Source organism: Canis aureus, chromosome 17 (genome assembly GCF_053574225.1).
Source record: "Canis aureus isolate CA01 chromosome 17, VMU_Caureus_v.1.0, whole genome shotgun sequence".
Lineage (NCBI taxonomy): Eukaryota > Metazoa > Chordata > Mammalia > Carnivora > Canidae > Canis > Canis aureus.
Genome location: NC_135627.1, coordinates 10,878,629 through 10,899,607, shown reverse-complemented (window position 1 = coordinate 10,899,607; position 20,979 = coordinate 10,878,629). Strand labels below are relative to the sequence as shown.

At 43.2% G+C, this 20,979-nt stretch overlaps 1 protein-coding gene and 1 non-coding gene across 8 annotated transcripts in view; both read right to left on the bottom strand.

The window, feature by feature from the left end:
* TMTC4 (transmembrane O-mannosyltransferase targeting cadherins 4) overlaps nt 1-20,979 on the bottom strand; it is a 63,588-nt gene that overhangs the window by 40,303 nt on the left and 2,306 nt on the right. For all 7 annotated transcript variants that reach the window (XM_077855062.1, XM_077855059.1, XM_077855061.1 and 4 more), the window contains exons 2-5: nt 17,432-17,647; nt 13,077-13,192; nt 11,729-11,945; nt 5,963-6,050 (exon numbers count right to left, since the gene is read on the bottom strand). In XM_077855062.1, the coding sequence (XP_077711188.1) occupies nt 5,963-6,050; nt 11,729-11,945; nt 13,077-13,192; nt 17,432-17,647 (637 nt within the window). The remainder of the gene's footprint in view (nt 1-5,962; nt 6,051-11,728; nt 11,946-13,076; nt 13,193-17,431; nt 17,648-20,979) is intronic.
* On the bottom strand, nt 12,764-12,868 carry LOC144288204 (U6 spliceosomal RNA). Its single transcript, XR_013356175.1, has one exon. It is a non-coding gene; the product is annotated as a U6 spliceosomal RNA (small nuclear RNA).

Here is a 20,979-nt window from a genome sequence, read left to right as displayed (position 1 = left end):
CATGCAGGGAGCCCGATGTGGGACTCGATCCCGGGACTCCAGGATCACGCCCTAAGCCAAAGGCAGATGGCCAGCCACTGAGCCACCCAGGCATCCCCCACATGTTCAATCTATCAACATTTAGAATTTTCTCCAAAAACCCCTTCTGATGTCTTTGACAAAGACAAGCATTCAGAATAAGGAATAGATTCTTTATGTTAAAATTAATAAAATGATTCTTCATGAAACTTCAGCTGTCTTTGAGAAAGGCCAACAGATTTAAGTTTTCATTTTCTTTAGGAAAAATATGACTGGTAAATGATTATCCTCTGTAACTGGAAATTCAGATTTGCCAACGGAGACACATGAATTACCACCATCTATAATACGTAAGAGTAATAAGTGAATGGACCCCCTCCTGCTCTCCCACTCTCGTGCTGAGCCAGTCTTATGGAAAAGTCACACGATGGTGCTGAATGCCCTATGACGCTAGGCATCAATGAGGTGTACACCCCCCTGCTCCCCCACCAGGCCCCTGGGGCCATGTGTATCTTAGGAACCGTATGCTCATGATGGGTAGGGAGATCTCAACCCCAGGAAGAGCAGGACATGCTTCATTGTTAAGTTAACTTTCAGTCTCAGGAAGAAAAGTTACCACCAATATTCTCTGTACTTGAAGCTGTTCTATTCAGCTGTCCCCAACCTCTCTGCTGTATCAGAAACATGGTGAGTCACCAAAAAACTGGTGGTCTTATATCGGTATGATAAAATAATGGTAACAAGGGGGGTACAGAGTTGTTGTATGTAATCAAGCTCTGAGTGAGCATTGTACAGCCTAGGGTCACTGGGGTCACCTGTCTGCTGCATCTTAGCAGAGCTGTAGGTTTGAAAGAACAGATGCTCCAAGACACAATCTGCCCCATGTTCAGCCTGTAAAGGATGGGATGGAGGAGGGGCAGTGCTAGAAGAGTTTATAACCCTGCCTAAATCTTTTTGTAGGAAAAAATAAGGTTAAAAGGAAATCTATTGTTCTTTCTTTAAAACAGTCCATTGGGTACACCAATGTGCAGAGCAGCATTATTCATAGTAGCCAAATGGTAGAAACAACCCAAATGTCTACTGACAGATATACAGATAAACAAGATGTGGTATATACATTCAATGGAATTATTCAACTTTGAAAGAAATTCTGACACACAGAATAGAATTACCTTGAGGATGTTATGCTCAGTGAAATAAGCCAGACAGAAAAGGACAAATATTGTACAATTCTACTTATACAAGGCCCCAGAACAGTTAATTTCATGGCCAGGAAGCAGAATGGTGGTCGCCAGGGGTTAGGGAAGGGGGAATGGGGAGTTACTGCTTAATTGGTGTAGAGTTTCAGTTTTGCAAGAAGAACAAGTTCTAGACATGGACGGTGGTGATGGTTACAGAACAATGGGAGTGTATTTAATAAGCTCAACTGTGTTTAATAAGTGTGTTTAATAAGCTTTAACCATTTAAAAATGGTCTCTTTTATGTTATGTATATTTTACCACAAGAAAAATAAGAGGGAAAAGTCTACTGGGATTTAAATAATAGAACTAATTCTTTTTGTGTCTGCTAGGGAACTCTCACTAGTACACAGGACATTAAAAAAATCACGAGAAAATCTGGTCTTTGTGCCATTTTCAACTTAGGACAGCATTTCTTGGAAGGCAGACTGTATTAGAAACTCTTTTCAGAATCCTGAGAGCAAATAATAAGGTTAAGTAGCCTCACCTACATTTACTGTGCAGATGGACACCACCTGGGAGTCATAGGGAGATGACTATTCAACCTTCTAAGTGGTTGTCTTCCAAACCCACAGAGACCTCAGGAGAGGCAGAGCCCCAGGACTCAGGGATGGTCCCACGCGGCCAAAGGGCTGGAGACGAGGTGGTGGGGGAGAGGGGAAGAAGCAAAGTCTTTAAACTGTTTTAATTTTGAAAAGGTGCCTTTTTTAAAAGTTGGGAAATGAGTTCACAGTTATGAGTTACAGAAATGAATTCTGGCTTACTACTTATATATCAACTGCATTCTTATGTCTCAAATATTTTACAAATGTGTCTAGTTGCCTTTCTCGTATTTTGTTTTTCACGCTTAATTGCTAAATTATATTATTACATTTTGGTTTTAAAATTTCTCTCCTGATTCCATAATGAAAAGTCATTAACTATGCACTCGTTTCATGTAATGTAGGGAGGAAAAAAAAAACTCCTAAAGAATATATCGTCCAGTTGTCTGAGATAAACACAATCTTTTAAAGATGAAAAGAGCATGTCATCAAAATCCGTTGATTCTTAATCTGGTGACTCACCTGGCATTAAAAAAAAAAACTATTTTAAAAAACAAAAAAAACATACAAAAGTATAGATATGGCTACAGTGATTTTTACATCCTCTAACTTAGCTTAAATAATTATCAACTTCTGGCTAATCTGACTACATTCTTCCTGCCTCCTCTCAGATTATTTTGAAGCCAATCTCAGACATTATTCCATTTCATCCGTCAGAATTTCAGCATGTGTCTCTAAAAGTAAAGGATTGTTTTTAAAACATACCTGTGATGCCATTATCATGCCTCATATCTTAATAATCTGTTAGCAGAATTGAATGTGTCTCCTGGCTAATTAACTAATTTAAAGAGACAGAGAGAGTGCAAGTGGGGGGTGGGGAGGGGCAGAGGGAGAGGAGAGAGAATCTGAAGCAGACTCCCTGCTGAGCATGGAGCCTGGCATGGGGCTCAAATTCACAACTCCAAGATCTGAGCCAAAATCAAGAGTCAGACACTCAACCGACTGAGCCACCCAGGTGACCCTGCTCTGTTTTTTTGTTTTTTTTTTTTAAGATTTTTTATTTATTCATAAGAGACACAGAGGCACAGACACACGCAAAGGTAGAAGCAGACTCCCTGCAGGGTGCCCAATGATGTGGGACTTGATCCCAGACACCAGGATCACACCCTGAGCCAAAGGCAGGCACTCAACCACTGAGCCACCCAGGTCCACCCCCTTCCCCCAGTTATTTTTAATGATGGTCCCACCCCCTTCCCCCAGTTATTTTTAATGATGGTTTTGATAAGCTTTGCCTTATTGATCCAATAAATATAAGGAAGCAGAAGAGCACAAGGCAGTTGGTGTTGGCTTTGAAGTGAGTTAGACTACAATAAGTTAGACTCCAGTGTGAACCCAGTTTTGCCATAAATAGTGTGTGACCCTGAAAAAGTTACTTAAACTTTAAGTCCTACATCTGGAGAAATGGGAAAGTAATTCTACCTATTTTAAAGATTGTTACATAGTTAAAAGAAGAAAAAAAATATACAGATATATATATATATACACACACACAAATACACATGTGCCAGTAGACAGTCAAAAAATGGCAGCTATTATATTAACAGCAAAGTCATCTACGTTCCAAAGTAAAAACCTTCTGCTGGAAACCCCTATTAATCATTACTAAAACAATTTTGGAACCACTCAGATGGTGACAGCTACACTGGGAATCATCTGTCTTGGAGCCTGGCAAACTTTGCAAAGAACTAGACAGTTAAGTGTCTTAGGCTTTCAGGCCAGATGGCCTGTACCAACACCGTGAAACTCTGCCATCGAAGGGCAAAAGTGGCCACAGACAAAATGAAAATAAATGGGTGTGCCTGTTTTAATAAAACTTTATATATGGACACTGAAATCTGGATTTCATGTAACTTCTTATATGTCATGAAATGTTATTATTGTTCCTTATTTCCTAACCACTTAAACATGTCAAAATCAGAGCGCTGAGGATGAGTCAAGCCCAGGCGGTGGCATAAAGGCTGGAGGGAGCTCTGGAACGTGTGGAATCCTAATGCCGGGCAGCCAGGGCCAAATCCCCAGAGATGCCCATCCTGCCCATCCACTGCCTGTCAATCTTGCCTATCCTCCAGGACTCTCTCCAACTCCCCTGGCAGCTCCCCAGGGGAATCTAGCTTTCTCCCCAGATGCACTCCCTCATCTTGTACCACAACCAGGGTATCCAGGATGCCAAACTCTCAGTCTTCACCCACCACCTGGCTCCTGGCACGCCTCCCGTGAATCCCTGGGCACAGGGCATGGTAGCACGAGGAATGGTGATGGACAAGAAGATGTGGAAGAAAATGAAGAAAGTTCATAAAAAGATGCATAAACACCATGAGCATGACAAGCATTCCTCCTCCTGCTCTTCCAGCAGAGACTCTGACTGAATACAGGGCCTGGACCCTTCCCTCAGGCCTCTCCAACAGTTCTGTTCTCCCATCAGCTTCAGAAGCCATCTTGTTCTGGGGAAAACTTGTCCTTGTGTCCCTCCTCCCTCACCTGCCAATCTGAGCCTTACCCTGCTGTTTAGCCCTAACTGGTTAGGAAAAATGAGAAAAGAATTACCATGGGCTAGTGAAGACCATCTTCTCACTACTGAGATAGAACTTTAAGCTGATTAGCAGGAGGTTAGCAGGAGAACTATTTTTTCTTTTTAAAGATTTTATTTATTTATTCATGAGAGAGGCAGAGGCATAGGTAGAGGGAGAAGCAGGCTCCCTTTCGGGAGCCTGATGCAGGACTTGATCCCAGAACCCTGGGATCACCACCTGAGCTGAAGGCAGACACTCAACACTGAGCCACCCAGGTACCCCAGGCGAACTATTTTTTGAGGACGGTGAGACCTTTGAGCTAAATGCTAAAGATGAGTTTAAGATCTGTAAAACATGATTTTTTTTTAAGTTTTCTTTTGTAATAGTTGTGAGGTGTTGTGGAAATTTAATTATGGAAAAAAAATGGAATCATTTTTGTAATGGTAACAAAAATATGTAAAAATCATTATTAAAATTTGCCACAGTGGTCATTAAATTAGATAGTAGTGGCTCAACATGTATTTGGAAAAAAATCATTCTTAGTTTATGGGCCACATGAGAAAGTTTATGGGGTAGTGGGCTGGCTTTGTCCTTGGGTCCCTTTGTTTACTAACCCTGAAATTTCCATTTCACCAGCCCCAGCACACAAAATTCTCAATGAGCAGTCTGCTCTTCACTATTAGTAAGAGATTAATTCACAGGAGAAACCAAAGTACAAGAATCAGTACATGACCATAATATGAAAGCCCTGGCAGCTCTGGACCACACCTGAGCTTTGAGAAACTCTATGGAAAAAGCCTCAACATGCCAAGATACACATGCTCCTGCTTAAATTGCTCTACTCCAACATTCCAGAGGAAATCATCCCACTCACCTTCCCTCTTTTCCCCTCCCCCCAAATATAAATCATTGATTATGATATACAAGGAGAGTTTTACAGTCCATACACTTCTCACTTCTTCAGATACAGAAACTGAATGTATATGCATCGCTGGAGCTAACAGGCATGACAGGTACATAAGCTGAATTCATCCCATCCAATGTCTACAATAAAGCAATTGGGAAGGTAGGACTTGACTTGGGGATCATTGAGCCATACAGGGACTCTGTTGCATCTCAGTTAATGCACCTGCTCTGCTGCTGCAAACCATTCCTCCATGCCTCCTCCCCGACACACACACTCAGTGAGCCATTTCAACTCCAGAAACAATGCTTTTCTTTGTAAGTATTAATATTCTTCCAATGACAAAACCAAGAATTTCATAATCCAGGTCCACATCCATAGCTATTCATTTTAGATTTTTTCTATTTTTCTCACTGAGAAATTTTAATAAAGAATAAACAAAAGTGTTTTTCCCCTACAATTTTGCTGCAAATAAAATGATAAACACCCATCACAACTGCTTTAGTAAAGAGCACCCAATAGAAGGCTCCCCTGTGAATGCTAATGTATGAACTTTGTATTATTAAAAAAGCAACAGAGTAAACATGTATCTAAAGAGAGATCTTTTGGTCCACATTCTCGCAAAGTGATAAAATTAAATAAATGGATAATTTCCCAGCTTAAAATTAAGAAGGCAAACATCATCCTTACTTTCTCTAAATGCTTTACAGTAGCCAAGGAAAGATAACAGAAAGAACAGGGCACCCAGGAGGTCTGCACGGCCGACAACACCAGCAACCTTAAAAGAAGGAGAAGAAAAAAAAAGATTTATGTAAAAAAACATTTAAAAAATCCTAAACTTAGGAAACATAAAAAAATTCTTAGAAAGGCAAGGCAAAAACCTTACAAGATTTTGCCATCTGTTAAAATAACTGTGCAACAGCCCTGTGGTCTTATCTTACAATTGGTTTTTCTTTTCCCTCTTTGGTCTAAGATTTGAGTTAGTTGCTTCCATGAGAGCCAGGCTGCAAGGATCGTACTGATGGCTGTTTTGGGAGCAGGACACAGTCCTGCATGAGCTGTGAGAGCCCCATCCCTGCACACTGCACCCTGGAGCCCAGACACCCATCCCACTGATGTCCACAATGTGGATTGTCAATGGAAAAAACCATCAGCTCAAAGGGCGTAACATTTAGTAAAGAAAATTTGATTGGAAACATGGAGGAAAGGTGGGAAATAAATGTGAAAAGTCATCAGGTAAATAGAAAAAGGTATGGGAACAATCATTCAAAGTTGCCCCTGCCACTCCTCCTCCCTTCAAGATCAAAATCAATTCAGTGGGTTGACCTGGAAATCAGAATGCTAAAAGTGATTGAGAAGGAAGATGAAAACAGAATAAAATGTCTACCATTTCTTTCTCCACAAATGCCCTTTCCTCCCTTGCTTTCTCACATCACATCCAGTAATTGTTCTCCAAAATCTCCTGGCAGAGAAAGACACAGAATTCCACCCAGGAGTGTGGGTCTGGTTTATGCGGCATGCTTTGCTAACCAGCACTCGGATATGACACATACCAAAGCCTTACTGGGATTCTCTAGGTATCTCTCCAATGGCACACATATCATGGTACCCTTCCCTCAGGCCTCTCCAACAGTTCCATGATATGTGGGACAGAATAAAGACTAAGTAAGCTATAAATGGAGGTAAAGAGAATACACAATGAACATGAAAATTACTCTACTTATGTATGATTCCCAACTGTGTGGACAAGCAATGACTTTTGCTTTTTGACAACAGTTTCCTGCTACCATGGCTAGATATAAAACATCGGAGGTGATTATCCATTCTGATCATTAACTCCTGATGGCAGCGCACGTGGCAGTGCAAGGTTGTCACACGATCATTAAGACTGGAAGAGCTGATGAACCCAACTTGTGAATGCCACCCACAGGGAAAAAAAACCTCCTAAGAAGGAAGAGAGAGAATCCCAAGCAGACTCCGAGCTGAGTGCAGAGCCCTATGCGGGGCTCAATCTCATGGCCCTGAGATCACGACCTGAGCTGAAACCAGGAATCAGATGCTCAGCCAAGCCACGTAGGCGCTCCCGTGATAAGCTTATTTTTAAAACAAACATTCTTTGGCTCACTGGTGAAAATACTCCCAAGTCTTTAAGCAATGTACGTGATATTATCTGACATAAAGAAAAACAAATTTTAAAAAGTACAGCAGGCGTTTTGAAGTACAAAGAGTTTTTAGTCCTTACAAAGAACTTTTGACATCGTGATTAAAGACAGATTTCACAGAAAAAAGTTTTTAAGGGCTATCTAAGGAAGTACTGTGTCCAATTGTTTGGGGACATGAGCAAGAGTGTGGAGAGGTTTTATTTTTCTTTCCTAATATCTGCATTATATATATTTTCAGGCAAAGGTCTTTATAATAGCCTTTGCAGGCTATTTTTTTTAAAAGATTTTATTTATTTATTCGTGAGAGACACAGAGAGATAGAGAGGCAGAGACACAGGCAGAGGGAGAAGCAGGCTCCACGCAGGGAGCCCGATGCGGACCGGATCCCAGATCCCAGGATCACGCCCCGAGCCGAAGGCAGGCACTCAACCGCTGAGCCACTCAGGCGTCCCTCTATTTTTTTTTTTCATACAAAGGAAAGGGAGCAGGCTCTGCTATCCTCAGATATGCCACTTTGGCATACTGAGTATTCTGAATTAAAGGTACTTGAGAAACAGTCAGGACAAGAAGGATGATCTAACCATCTTTTGTCCCCCTGAAAGCAGGAAATAAATCTCTCCTATTAAAAGCACCCTCCCTCTGTCAGGAGGGTAGAAGGCACCCTCATCCCCAGAAGGCTAAATAAACAAGCCTGTTACTTCACTAATTCACGACCCCAAGCCCAAACCCCATTGTCCTGCCAATGCTTCTTCACAAGTTTGGAAAACTTTCCTGCTTTGGTCACTTCTTTGAATCTCCTATTTTTACAGGGCTCCAGTACATTTTATGGGGTTCCAGGAATCAAATTTGTTTTTCTCTCGTTAATCTGTCTTAGGCCAATGTAATCATTAGGCCAGACGTGAAACCTAGGAGGGAAGAGAGGGAAATGTTTCCACTCCTACAGAGATAACCCAAAACACTCATATCAGGGTTTGCAATTCCCTCAAATCCACAGAGCGGGTCATGTTGTTTCCCCACTGGGAACAATGTGCATGGGTTTGTAAGAAGGAACTAGAGGAAGGGAAGGGGGGAATGCTTCCCCCTAATGCCTGAGTATTGAACTTTGGGTTTGGGGTTTGTATAGACAGAATTCCTACAGAACCCGAAGTTTCCCTTTTTGATACCAAATCCAGGCAATACTTGATATCCTTACCAATACTCTGAGGAAAAGGAAACCCTGTGGTGGCACTGGTGTTTGCTGGGGCCTCCATCCTGACAGCCACAGATGAGGGTTCGACAACCATCTCCCTTAGCTCAACTCCCTCCCATAATGACTGGCCTTATAGGCCTACAAACACCCCAGAGTGATTTGGAGTGGTATCCTTGAAAACGAGAGACATTCCTGTCAGTTGAAGAGCAAATAACACTCATTAAAATTATTCATTACCGGGGATCCCTGGGTGGCTCAGCGGTTTAGCGCCTGCCTTTGGCCCAGGGCACGATCCTGGAGTCCCAGGATCAAGTCCCACATCGGGCTCCCGGCATGGAGCCTGCTTCTCCCTCCTCCTGTGTCTCTGCCTCTCTCTCTCTCTCTCTCTATGTCTATCATAAATAGATAGATAGATAGATAGATAGATAATCTTTAAAAAAAATTATTCATTACCAATCAGGGCCTGGGAGGTGGGAAAACTGTAGGGTGATGAACTCACCCTGGGGTTTGCCTGGGACTGTCCCAGTTTTAAAATAGAAAGTCCCACGTCCCAGAACCCCCTTAATAATGGGCAAAGTGGATAGCTAGTCACCCTGTAAGACTGGGAAATTCAGATTCTTATTTGCAGCAGACAAAAACATCCTCAATGCTAATATCAAGAAAGTATAAAGACACAAACACATAAATGCTAATACAAAGAAATTTATATTACTAAAACCTGGAGGGACCCACATTGCCAGTGCTTTCTCTTCACAAATGTAATCAGAAGCACAATAACTCCCCAACCCCCAGACCTCATCCTAGCTCGCTGGTCAGTTTGGGGGCACTGTGCCAAGGGCTGTCACACAGGTCTTCATCTGGAGTCCATAGCCTAGGGCTGCTTCCCCAGCACTGTACTGGGGGCTTCAAAGGGCTCTCCTTCCTCCTAACTCCTTGGGTCCTGCTTCTGGCTTATTTTTAAAGCTGGGTTAAATGCAGAGTGGGGTATAACGAGGGGGTGTAGATAGGAGGAAACTGAATACTCCCTATTTGCCAGAACAATGAAAGATGAACATACAAATTATTTAAGAATGCTAATTTTGGGGTACTTGGGTGGCTCGGTCAGTTAAGCGTCTGACTTTGGCTCAGGTCAGGATCCTGGATCCTGTGTTGGCTCCCCACTCAGTGGGGAGTCTGCTCTCTCTTGCCCTCTCCCCACTGCTGGTGCTCTCTCTCTCTCTCTTTCTTTCAAATAAATAAAATCTCAGAAAAAGAATGCTGATTTTCAATGACCCATAATTTTTTCTTGCAATTTGAGTTTGAATGACTTTGACGGAATAGAGGTTGAGGGAGATGAAGAGATTTTTCTCAAATATTTCTTTTCTCCTATAGCTAGACCTTCCTTGACTTCTTTTTAAATACTTCAAATGGGGATCCCTGGGTGGCGCAGCGGTTTGGCGCCTGCCTTTGGCCCAGGGCACGATCCTGGAGACCCGGGATCAAATCCCACATCGGGCTCCCGGTGCATGGAGCCTGCTTTTCCCTCTGCCTGTGTCTCTGCGCCTCTCTCTCTCTCTGTGACTATCATAAATAAATAAAAAATTAAAAAAAATAAATACTTCAAATGTAGAATTTTAGGATTAATATGATCCCAAATGGCATCTACTGGGGCATGGGTGTGTGTGTGTGTGTGTGTGTGTGTGTGTGTGTGTGTATCTAGCTATACTTGCTAGCACTTGAAACTTTTCTATAAACTAACTTCTCAACATTTAAATTCAGAATTTTAGGAAAATTTCTTTGGCTAATAATTCAAATATTCCATTTTGCTTTAAGATCACACTAAATTAAACTGTAAATCATTACTTTTGCCAGAAATTCCCCTATTTCTGATTAACGCATACACTATTTCTGGGTCCCAATGAACATTTAAGCCATAATGAGAACTCACATGGAAGCAAATTCTAATTTGGTCACAGTTATATATAAATAGTCTATAACAAATCTTTTGTAACAGTTTCCAGATTGTCAGTCCTCTGAATTTGCTAAAGTAAAACATTATGAGAATTTTTTTTAAAAAAGCTTTATAGTGATAAGATACTAAGAGAAGGTTGTGATAACAACTCTACAATCCTCTTAATACCGAGAATAGAGTCCAACAAAAGCAGATTCTAAAGGCAAGAATTCGGTTCAATATAGTGAAACTCACTTCAAGATGCTCAATACATTTGGTTAAATGTGGGGATTTAAACACACATGAAATGCAAAAAAATCTGTTGTGGAGAAGTAATAAGAAACATGTAATATTTTATACCAGGTGCTTCAAGCTCACAGAACAAATGGCTAAAATCACATCTTTTACCTCAGCAAATATGTAGACTTTCATTTTTAAAGGGTTCCATGGTGGCAGGGGAATAGGGTGGTTCTTGAAATCCCCACACATATGGTTAAATCCCAACACAGTTTGTACCAAATACATTCAGTGGCAACTCAATGGAAAAAAGGTGTGGCCCGCAGGACAGCAGGTGAGGGCCCTGTCAGGAGCTGCCACGTCAGCTGGGCCACCTGGGTGGAGTCTTTCAAGGGAAGGAGAACCATCCAGGCAGCAGAGAAGAAGAGAAGGTGGGAGAGCTCCAGACCAGTCCCTAGCATGGTGTGGAAACCACACCTTCCCAGTGCCGGCATCTCCGCAGCATGGGCCTCAGACACCAGAACTTAAGTTCTGCCCCCAGACTGCTCTCAGTGGAGGTAAAAAAAAAATTGCATTGGACCCTTTGCTGAAGATAAGCTCCTACCTAGCTTCTGGCCTTTAGACTTCCAAAGCTGGCGATATTCACGATTTACCCTTTATGGTGTGGTCACGCAAGGGAAACATGATGTCTGCATGACCAGATATCACATCGTATCAGTATTATAAGGTCTTCGCCCATCTTGGGACTCTGCATTTTTCCTAAGAGAGACCTGTGGGATTTACAAATAAGTGGCTCAGGTGTCTGGCAGGGGGTAGCACCGTACACTTGGTACTGCAATAAGGCTCTTCAAGGGGAGCCTGTTTTAGGGAATGAGCCGACAGATCAAAGGCTCCTTGTCCTCACACAAGCACGGATGCCGCGGACAGATGCTACTTACACACTCGGTGTGTACCGGATGCACGGCGAATAGCAGAGCGGCCAGCAGGGACGATCTGGGGGCCAGGTTCAACCTCCGCCCTTTACTGGTGTACTGCAGGCCACCAAACAGCACAGAGAAGACATCCACCATGAGGACAGAGATGCCACCGTGAAGTAGGATGTTGATCACGTGGAAACTCATGGGGTGGAAGCCTCCAGATAAATAGTAGTTAATCCTGTAAGTGAAAGGTGTTTGTTCATACCAGATGCACAGAAGCATGCACAGTAAAATGCAAACCACCTGGAGGAAAAGGTTGGTGAGTAATAGCATGAAAGGGGGAAGAGAAAGTTCTGGTGAAAGTGACATCAAGATGAATAATGTCTATCAAGCTTGGAAGGTTGAAGAAAGGGTAAGAGCATAATTAAGTGCAGATGGCAAAAATGGAAGAGAAGAGCATGTCAGAGGAGTGAGGCAGATAATATGTGGAGAGGAAAAGCAAGAGGAGAGCTGGACCAATTTTTAAGTGCTAAAAAGGCAAGACTGCATGCCAAGATGATATAACATAGCCCACATTCCTCCTGGCTACCCCACAGGGACCCAAATTTAAGACAGTCATGTGACTTGCTTATCCAAAAGACAGGAAGCATTCCTTGATAGTTCATCCATCAGCCTTCCATCCAACAAACATTCTCACTGTCATGGATTCTTATTTCTGACTGCTTCTCAATTACCACCAGTTCTAATTCATCATTTCTGTGCTTCTGAGAGATTGTACACAAGTGTTTAATGCACCTGAGATATAGCTATGAATGGGAATTTTGGTGAGGTGAATAAATCTACTTAATGCAAATGGGGAGGTGAGTGAGAGGTGTTTTTAGCTTTATTTATTTATTTATTTATTTTTTTGCCTATTGGCTTGGTAACACTAGGAAGATTTTTACATTATTTCTGTAATGGAAAAAACCTCACAATTTCATTAGATGCCTCATGTTGCCTTGACTCACATTGTTTCTCTGGTTAACACCAACAAAGGTGCAACCTCCAAGAAATGTGCAAAATACGGAACATTTCACTAACTTGTGTGTCATCCTTGCAAGGGGCCAATGCTCATCTTCTCTGTATCCTTCCACTTCTAGTATCTGTACTGGCAGAGCCAGCCCTGGAGTCGTGTTTCCTCATGCACATTCTCTCCATCTTCCTGTGACCTATTCCTAGCAGTTGGAATTGGCACATACTTTTTGGAGACCCATATGAATAAGTGGTTTATTCTTCCCTAGGATCCACTGGCTTGACTACCCCACACTGGGAGCCTTATCACACAGAACCTGGTACAGCATCGCATGCAGCCCACGCTATCATACCTTACCTAAAAGTCAGGACAGTCAGAGGGCGATAGGACTTGTGGCTGGTGTTGCTGCTTAGCCTACTGCCCCAGAAGTCATGATGCCAGAGGTCCCCAAGGGGGGTGTCTGCTCGGAGGTCCTGCAGGAACACAGCAGAGGGCATTCTGGACAAAGGAGTCAGGACTTCACCCTCATCTCGTGTCTAAGCCCTCACCCTGAGCTCTTCCTTGGAGCTGCTCATTGCCCTAGGCTCCACCTCTCCAACCAGTCCTGGGCCAGGCCACCATCATCTCTCATCTAGGATACAGCCAGGCCTCCCAGCAGGTCCACTATGCCCTGTGACACGTTCTCCAGGTTGACCTCTCCAAAATACAGATTTGGGCACCCACCCTACCCTGCTTAAAACACTGCAATAGCTCCATTCCTCCCCCAGGACAAAGCCTACATCCTGATGTGGACGTCACAGGCCACAGGGTGCTCTGGCTCCTGCCGAGCTCTACCTGCAACACTCCTCTCACTCAGACCCTGACCTTTGTCCTACCCACTCAGCACCTGCTGCCAACTACCCCAAAGGCTTTGCACACATAGGTGTCCACCAGTTATCCCTCAGCTCTTCACAGCCCAGCGCATCCCATCATTCATATCCCAACCAGTGAGCTGTGACCTTCCTCAGCTGATGCAATTCCCCTTCCATGGGTCACAGGGCATCTCGCACCCAGCCTCACAGCAGCTGGCACACTGGTGGTTTATCATCTCTAACTACCATTTGTCTGCCCCACAGGACTGAGGGTCAAGGAGACCCAGGTCACATCTGTGGCTGCGGAGTATACAGTATACAGAAGGTGCTTAATCCATGTTGAATGAACTAATGGATCATATAGCTCTTTCATATTCAATACATAAGTTAATTTCCCTACAATATCTAGGTTAAAACATGGATGGAGAAGCATATGTTTATTTTATATCATGAGCTAAACAGAAAATTGAAGAAAAAACCAACTTCTACATAATTTTTAAAGATAAAAAAAATTACTAAATATTAAAAAAACTATACTTATCTTTCTATTAAGGTCATTTAATTTGGTCCTATACTACAGATGCTTAAAAATGTATCTTTTAATTTACTTTTTGTATTTTTAAAAGGTTTTATTTATTTACTCATGCAAGACACACAGAGAGAGACAGAGACACAGGCAGAGAGAGAAGCAGGCTCCCCATGGAGAGCCCAATGTGGGACTCGATCTCAAGACCCCCGGATCACGACCTGAGCCAAAGGCAGATGCTCAACCACTGAGCCACCCAGGTGCCCCAAAAATGCACCTTTAAAAACACATTTAATCATAATACCAGGGGCACCTGGGTGGTTCAGTTGGCTAAGTGTCTGATTCTTCATTTTCGCTCAGGTCATGATCTCAGGGTTGTCAGATCAAGCCCTGTGTCGGCCTCTGTGCTCAGCACAGAGTCTGCTTGTCTCTCTCCCTCTGTTCCTCCCTCAGTAATGTGCACTTACTCTTTAAAATAAATATGTAAATAAAATCTTAAAAAATAAACGTAACACTAGATGGCTTAAACTGTATCTTAACAAGAAGAGAGGCAGATAAGGCACTACAGAGTAAGTGACAAGTGAATATCAATTCTCTCTTTGAAGCATAACTAAACAGGAATATTTCAGGGACTAGCAATTATGACATGCTAAGCACATACAGTGTATCAATCAAGAGTCTTCAGTGCAGGAACTAAAATCAACTCTGATTAACAAGCACAAAAGAAATGCATTAGGGAAGATGGCAAGGCTCTCCATTCCCAGGTGGGCTCCCAGATTTGGGGCTCTGTGGCCAGATGCACACCCACAAATCACACTGCCAGACACCTTGCTGAGGCTGCCCAGCCACTTCCAGGCCCTGTCCTCTTTGTGTGGCTAGCTCCTGACTCCAACAGGTGGGTGCACCTGAGAGGAGAGCCTGCGCCCAAGTCTGCACCCAACCCAGGCAGTCTCTGCAGCTTTGACCAGCCAAGGCGGGGAAAGCCTCAAGCAGGAATGTCAGATCATGGCTGGCCCAGGAGAGCACCCAGTGTCTATGGCACATGGTGGAGTTCAGTAAGTATTTATGACTTCAGTGCTCATGGGTTCAAAGGGCAAGGTTGGGGATGGGTGACAGAGGCAAAGCTGACCACCCCATACCCACTTTGATGGTGAATTTCACTTCTGTTGCATACCGGTTTCACCACCCTGGAGCATACTGTCCCCTCTTCTACGAGTCAGTTTGACATTTCAGGAAAATCTTGGAAACTACCCACTAATTTGGCTTGCTCGGTTATAAAACTGGAAGTTCATCTTCTTTTGCATTCTCCCAGAAGTACCTGTTCACTTGTGCAGGAGCTGGGCGTAGGCTCTTTCCCTCCATTTGAGTAGAAAATGAACACCAACGAAGCTCTAAATATTTGATTAGGTGTAGCCTACACACAGCAGGGCGCACTATAGGAAGAAAGGTCAATTTTCCTCCTAATGATTTATGGAAAAGACGTGTGTCTGAAATTCCTGCTAACTCCACTGTCTCAAAGAAAATCACCATCTCAATGAAAAAAGGCAACTCAACCCTACAAGGAAGCATCTGGAAAACAGTCTTTAACACCAATAAAACCCAGGAACAGCCTGTTTCACATTATGGTGGGCACAGTGCCAACGAACAGAGCAGAGCCTTTCATTAAACAGGAAAGGAAAAAAGGAAGGCTAAGAAGTTAACAAAGGGGCACAGTGTGATGCTCTAGAAAACACTGCCAAGACAATGTGCAGCAGAGCCACAAAATGGCTTCATCTGCCTTACTCCACACAGAAGGAAGAATTATAACCGCATACCAGGGCATCTCACATACAACAGAGCGCGCACCTTCCCCTGCCTTGTTCATCAAAGGTCTTCAACATACATCCTAAGTTAATACTGTATCTATCTTCCACTTTGGAAAAGTGGAAGAGTTAAGAAACCCTCAACGAAATGAAGAATGGGCTTTAAAATTAAGTCATCTGCTTCTGTCTTTGTTTCAAAAGCCAACTCTACAGCCACAAGCCAGGATGTGACACAGTTGCTGGGAGCTACAAACTTACTACTTTTGATTTTAAGCGGGCTGAAAAAAGAAACAAAACACTGCAGCCACTGCCTGGCGAATCTGAGAAATATTACACATGAAGAACCCAGATTAAAAACAAACATCATGGAGGCTGTGGTCTATGTCATCAAAATAGAGACAATCAGGTACAGACAATATGTTACAAATAAAACACCTGCACAAGTCACCCCTACTTCCCCCCACCCTCACCCACAGAACACATGTTGGTCGCAGAGACGTTTTCTCAACATTTTCAATATGAAAATGACTTTCTTCTTATTTGAGAAAAATCCATAATTTTGAAATGCTAAGGGCATTCAACCACAGTGTTGCAGAGTTGCTACAGTTGCATCTACTAGAGAGAGATTAATATATACCTTCAGGTTCTCTTCATTGGGTTAAGGCACACACAGACTCTATCTGCTGAGTAACTGGGTCATCATAAAAATTCTAATCTATGCCATTTCTGCATTCTTTCTCCTCCTCTCCTCTGGCTCTCCTTACTTCCCAGTTTCTTGTTTCGATTTTTTTTTTTTTAGCTCATTTAAATTTTGTTCTTCCCTTCCTCCAAACCTAATTATTCTTCTCTATCTCCAGCTAGTGAAAAGCAGTATCATTTATCCTGCACCAATATAGCACCCACTGGTGAGCAAAACTGGCTGGGATTTTGCAAACTCAGCAAATCTGAGTCTACACACAAGAAATGAGCAGGAACTGCAGCTTCCAGGACAACACAGTCCTCACTCTCCAGCAGCTACCAGCAAGCTGTCCTGATGTTATCAAGCAAAGGACAAAGAAGCACAGCCAACTCACTGCCTGCTGCTGAGGACGCACCTCTTGGTAGGTCATTAGACTGGTCCATTGCTGCAGCAAATGCATATTGGGGCAGGGCAGGGGTGGGGAGGGGGAGGACAGCTGTGGCCTACGATTCTGGAAATTTGTCCTAAAACCTAAGATACTTAGTCTGCAATGCCTTGCAATACCCTTCCTTGCCTCGTAATCTGAGAGAAATAGTCTCTCTGACACGTGAGTAGACTGGAGCCTCGAAAAGGGTATACATGGTGAGGGTAAAGCTTGAGGCCAGGCAGGGGGCCTGCTTCCAACAATAAATTAAAGGGGTCCCAAGTTGAGGAGATGCGACCTAAAAGAGGTAGGAAATCTAGAATGCTTAACCAAAGCTTAACACAGAATTATTCAACACAAACTGTGATTATTAACGAGAAACAGGCAAATGGTTAACACAAGTTTACCAAAAAGGAGTTACGATACGAACCTTATTGTTAATAATAGCTTCCGAGTCATCAAAGACAAAATCTCCATCGTAGCTACGGGCGAAACACACGAGGGAAACAAATCCCACCACTAACTTAGCCCAGAAAGGGGGCAGGACAGAAGCTGGAATGATGTGATCCAAATCGGCGTCCAACTCGGTCATTTTGAAAACTGCAGCCTGCCGGCCTCTCGCTCCAGCATTATGCTGGTTAGAAATCTACGGGAAAAGTGACACGACACAGTCATCAACACGCTGTTAGGAATGTTTCTGCAGCGGACACGTGTACCTAGCAGCCATCTATGCTGCACGTTCGTGGATGTGGTCATTACAAACTTCAAGTCGTGGTTTTCCGTGGGCAGAAGAGTCACCCAGAACACATGTAAATTCTCCCTGGGCATAACGGCAACCTAGCAAACCGAAGCCTTTGGGTTTCTGATACAGGATTATCCTGAGAAACATTAATTTCAGAGAATCTGGTATATATATCAATCCCTTAAGACAAATTGTTTTTATAATCTTTGAACTAGTTTACACCAAAGTTAAAAAAAAAAAAAGTCACATGTTGCTTCATTCAATCAAGAGTAATCAATAAATATTCCTTGTTGGGTCTTAGCATGTGGTGTAGGTCTACATATTAGGGTACAAAACATGGTCCTGATTCTGAAAGAGCTGACAGTCTCTCTACAACTCAGACACGCACTCCAGTTAGATGAGGATCTGGGAGAGAGAAGAGTTTTAACACAGATGATGAGGCACAGCACACGATCGATGGCCAGGTGAGAGGTTCACACACAGACAGAGGAAGGAGAGAACGCCATAGGGACTGGTTTACCTTAGTCCAGAAAGGGCTGAACTGAATCCTAACAGAGAAGAGGGGAAGCTATTCCAAGTAAGGATATGACCTTCACTGTTGGTGAAAGAGTCAAGTTAAAAATACACTCTTATTTTTTAACTTTTTCTAACAGGCAAAATGTTAAAGCCAGAAGAGTTTGTCTCTCCGCCTTGCCATTTATTAGTTCTGTGGCCTCATGTGTGTCACCTGCCCTTTCAAAGTCCACTTCCTGAGCCACTCAGCAAAGCATAAGGACTTTCCAGTGGTGAGATCCGCCTGAGAGCTTCCTGCTCTGGAATTTGCCCAAATATCAAACTATCCTGCAAATCACATTTTATCTGTCCCTATCCTCACTACACCCTCAAGAGGTGCTTTCTCTGGGTTTACCAGAATCATGTTTGGCTCAAACTGTTCAGGTTCCAGTCCTATGTTACTCTGGACAAGTTACTTAACCTCTCTGGCCTCAGTCTCCTGGCCTCTACAATGGGGATAATTCTTCTACCTTATGTGGTTGCCATTAAACAAGATACCCACCTAAAGTGCTTAGAACTTTAGTCTGGCTTTAATGAATGCTCAGGGGAGGTAACTATTATTACAAACACTTTCTATAAGAAGGGTAAAAGCACAGGCGAAAGAACTATTTCTTAAAATCCCCTTTAGTGTTTTGGTTTATTGTCTGGTGTCGTAAAGGGACCTGGCCCCCAGTCCTTTAATGCTAAGATGGAAGAGAATCCCAGAGTCGTTGATTGGGAAGGCAGTTTAGATGTATTTGTTTCCAGGCCTCCAAGGGAATACCCCGGATAACAAAATCAATAAGAAATCAGCCAAATAGGCCATCTGAGGTCACAGGCATCTTTTCTACAGGCTTTTATCTGAGTAAATGTGGAGAAAGATCCAACAGTCAATGGGACACGTTATTCTTGGGTAACATTGTCCCTTTCCGGGTGTTGGAAAGAGGTCTAGATTTACAATTCCAGAGAGGAAACGCTCTGCATCTCTCACTGCAGGTCCCTCAAAGCTTCTCCACCTAATGTAACTCACACTCTCAGCAAATGCTGGAGGGAAATAGTCCATTTACTATCTGCTGCCTTTTTCTTTTCCACTGAAAGGATTATACCATTGGTGATATCCAAATTACAGCTGCATATACAATATAGGTCACCATGCAGGCCCCTACTACTGTGTCTGCATTTCAGCTAAAGAAATCGCTACTAAAAAAAAAAAAAGCAAAACAGAGAAAAATGTGAAAAAAAAAATCACAAAGACTATGTAGTTAGAAAGATACCACGACTTAACATGGAGGGAAAGTGTTCTTGGATTTGGAAAATTAATGTGGAAGAAAATACATGTTTTTTGTTTGTTTGTTTTTGTTTTTAAGTAGGGCTCCATGCTGGCCATTGAGCTCCAATGAGGGGCTTGAATTCATGACCCTGAGATCAAGACCTAAACTGAGATCACAAGTTGAATGCTTAATGGTTTGAGCCATGCAGGTGCCCTAAAATACATCAGTTTTAAGTGCACAATAGAGCTGTGAGCTGATGCATGGTCACAGAGCTGGTCTTGATGTTACCTGCTTTAGGCCCAAATATCTGAGTATTATTATTATCTCACAAAAGGCTGTTGTGAGGTTCCAATACCCATACAGGAAGAATACCGAAGCAAGAGATAATCTGCGCTCCTGAAGTCACTGTCCTGCCCCACTTTTCATTTCAGATGACTTGTAATACAGGTGAATCATTCTGGTAGTCAGGCACCAGCCGAAACATATGAAAGGCAGACTATAGACCTGAAGATCTGCAGTGCCCTGGTGGGCCAGGCCCGGACTCCCGGAGCACTCCCAGGACAGCTGAGGCAATCTTGGAATGATCTCCCCCTCTTCTACTGCAAGGACATCAGCAAACCTAGAGTCTGCCCCATTCCTCACCCTCCAGCTTATTCTTTTCTGCTGGGCTCCTGCCACCTCATGGCAGCTTCCTCCCAAGTCTCTGAGGTTCTCACTACTCTGCTGTCCCTGTAAATACTCACAAATGCCCTTTTTACTTAAGGTATGATGATTAATGTATACACTGGGATGGTTGAAAGAATACTGTAGATCAGTCAATGCGATAAAAGCCATAGTGTGTTAGGAACCTATGCAAAGTTCTCGGAGCGTCGCCCAGGGGTTAAGAACTCAGGCTCTGGAGGCAAGCAGACTTGTACTTGTCATCTCTGAGACCTTGAGGATCAGTTTCTCATAGGCCCAACAGGGTACCACTACATACTCTGGGAGGTTGTCATAGGCTTAGAGGAGAGAATGTATGGAAATAATTCATTCCTGTTATGGTTACTATTTCGGAGAAACTAGTTCCCAGGGCCTGGTTCCTAATCTCCTGTCTTGGGAACACTGATGCCATCAACTCTTCATTCCTGTAGATGGCCTTACCAACCAAGGCCAGCAGTAGCCCATCCAGTGTCCCGATATAACTGAGAATAGGTGCCCTTCTTTGGATGGGTCCAGGGCACTGTGTGCTTGGCTGGCGTCTGTATGTCCTGCATAAACTGCACAGTATATCATGGTGACCCTGCTCCCAACCTCACTTCCCCCAAAAGGAAATGGCCTTTGTTCTGTGATGATCCCAGCCGGGCTTGGTGCTCAAGTAAAAGAAGCCCTGCCAGAGTGAGGGGATACAGACAGGTGTACCCGCCCCTCCACCTGTTGTTTATGCAGGCTATGAAA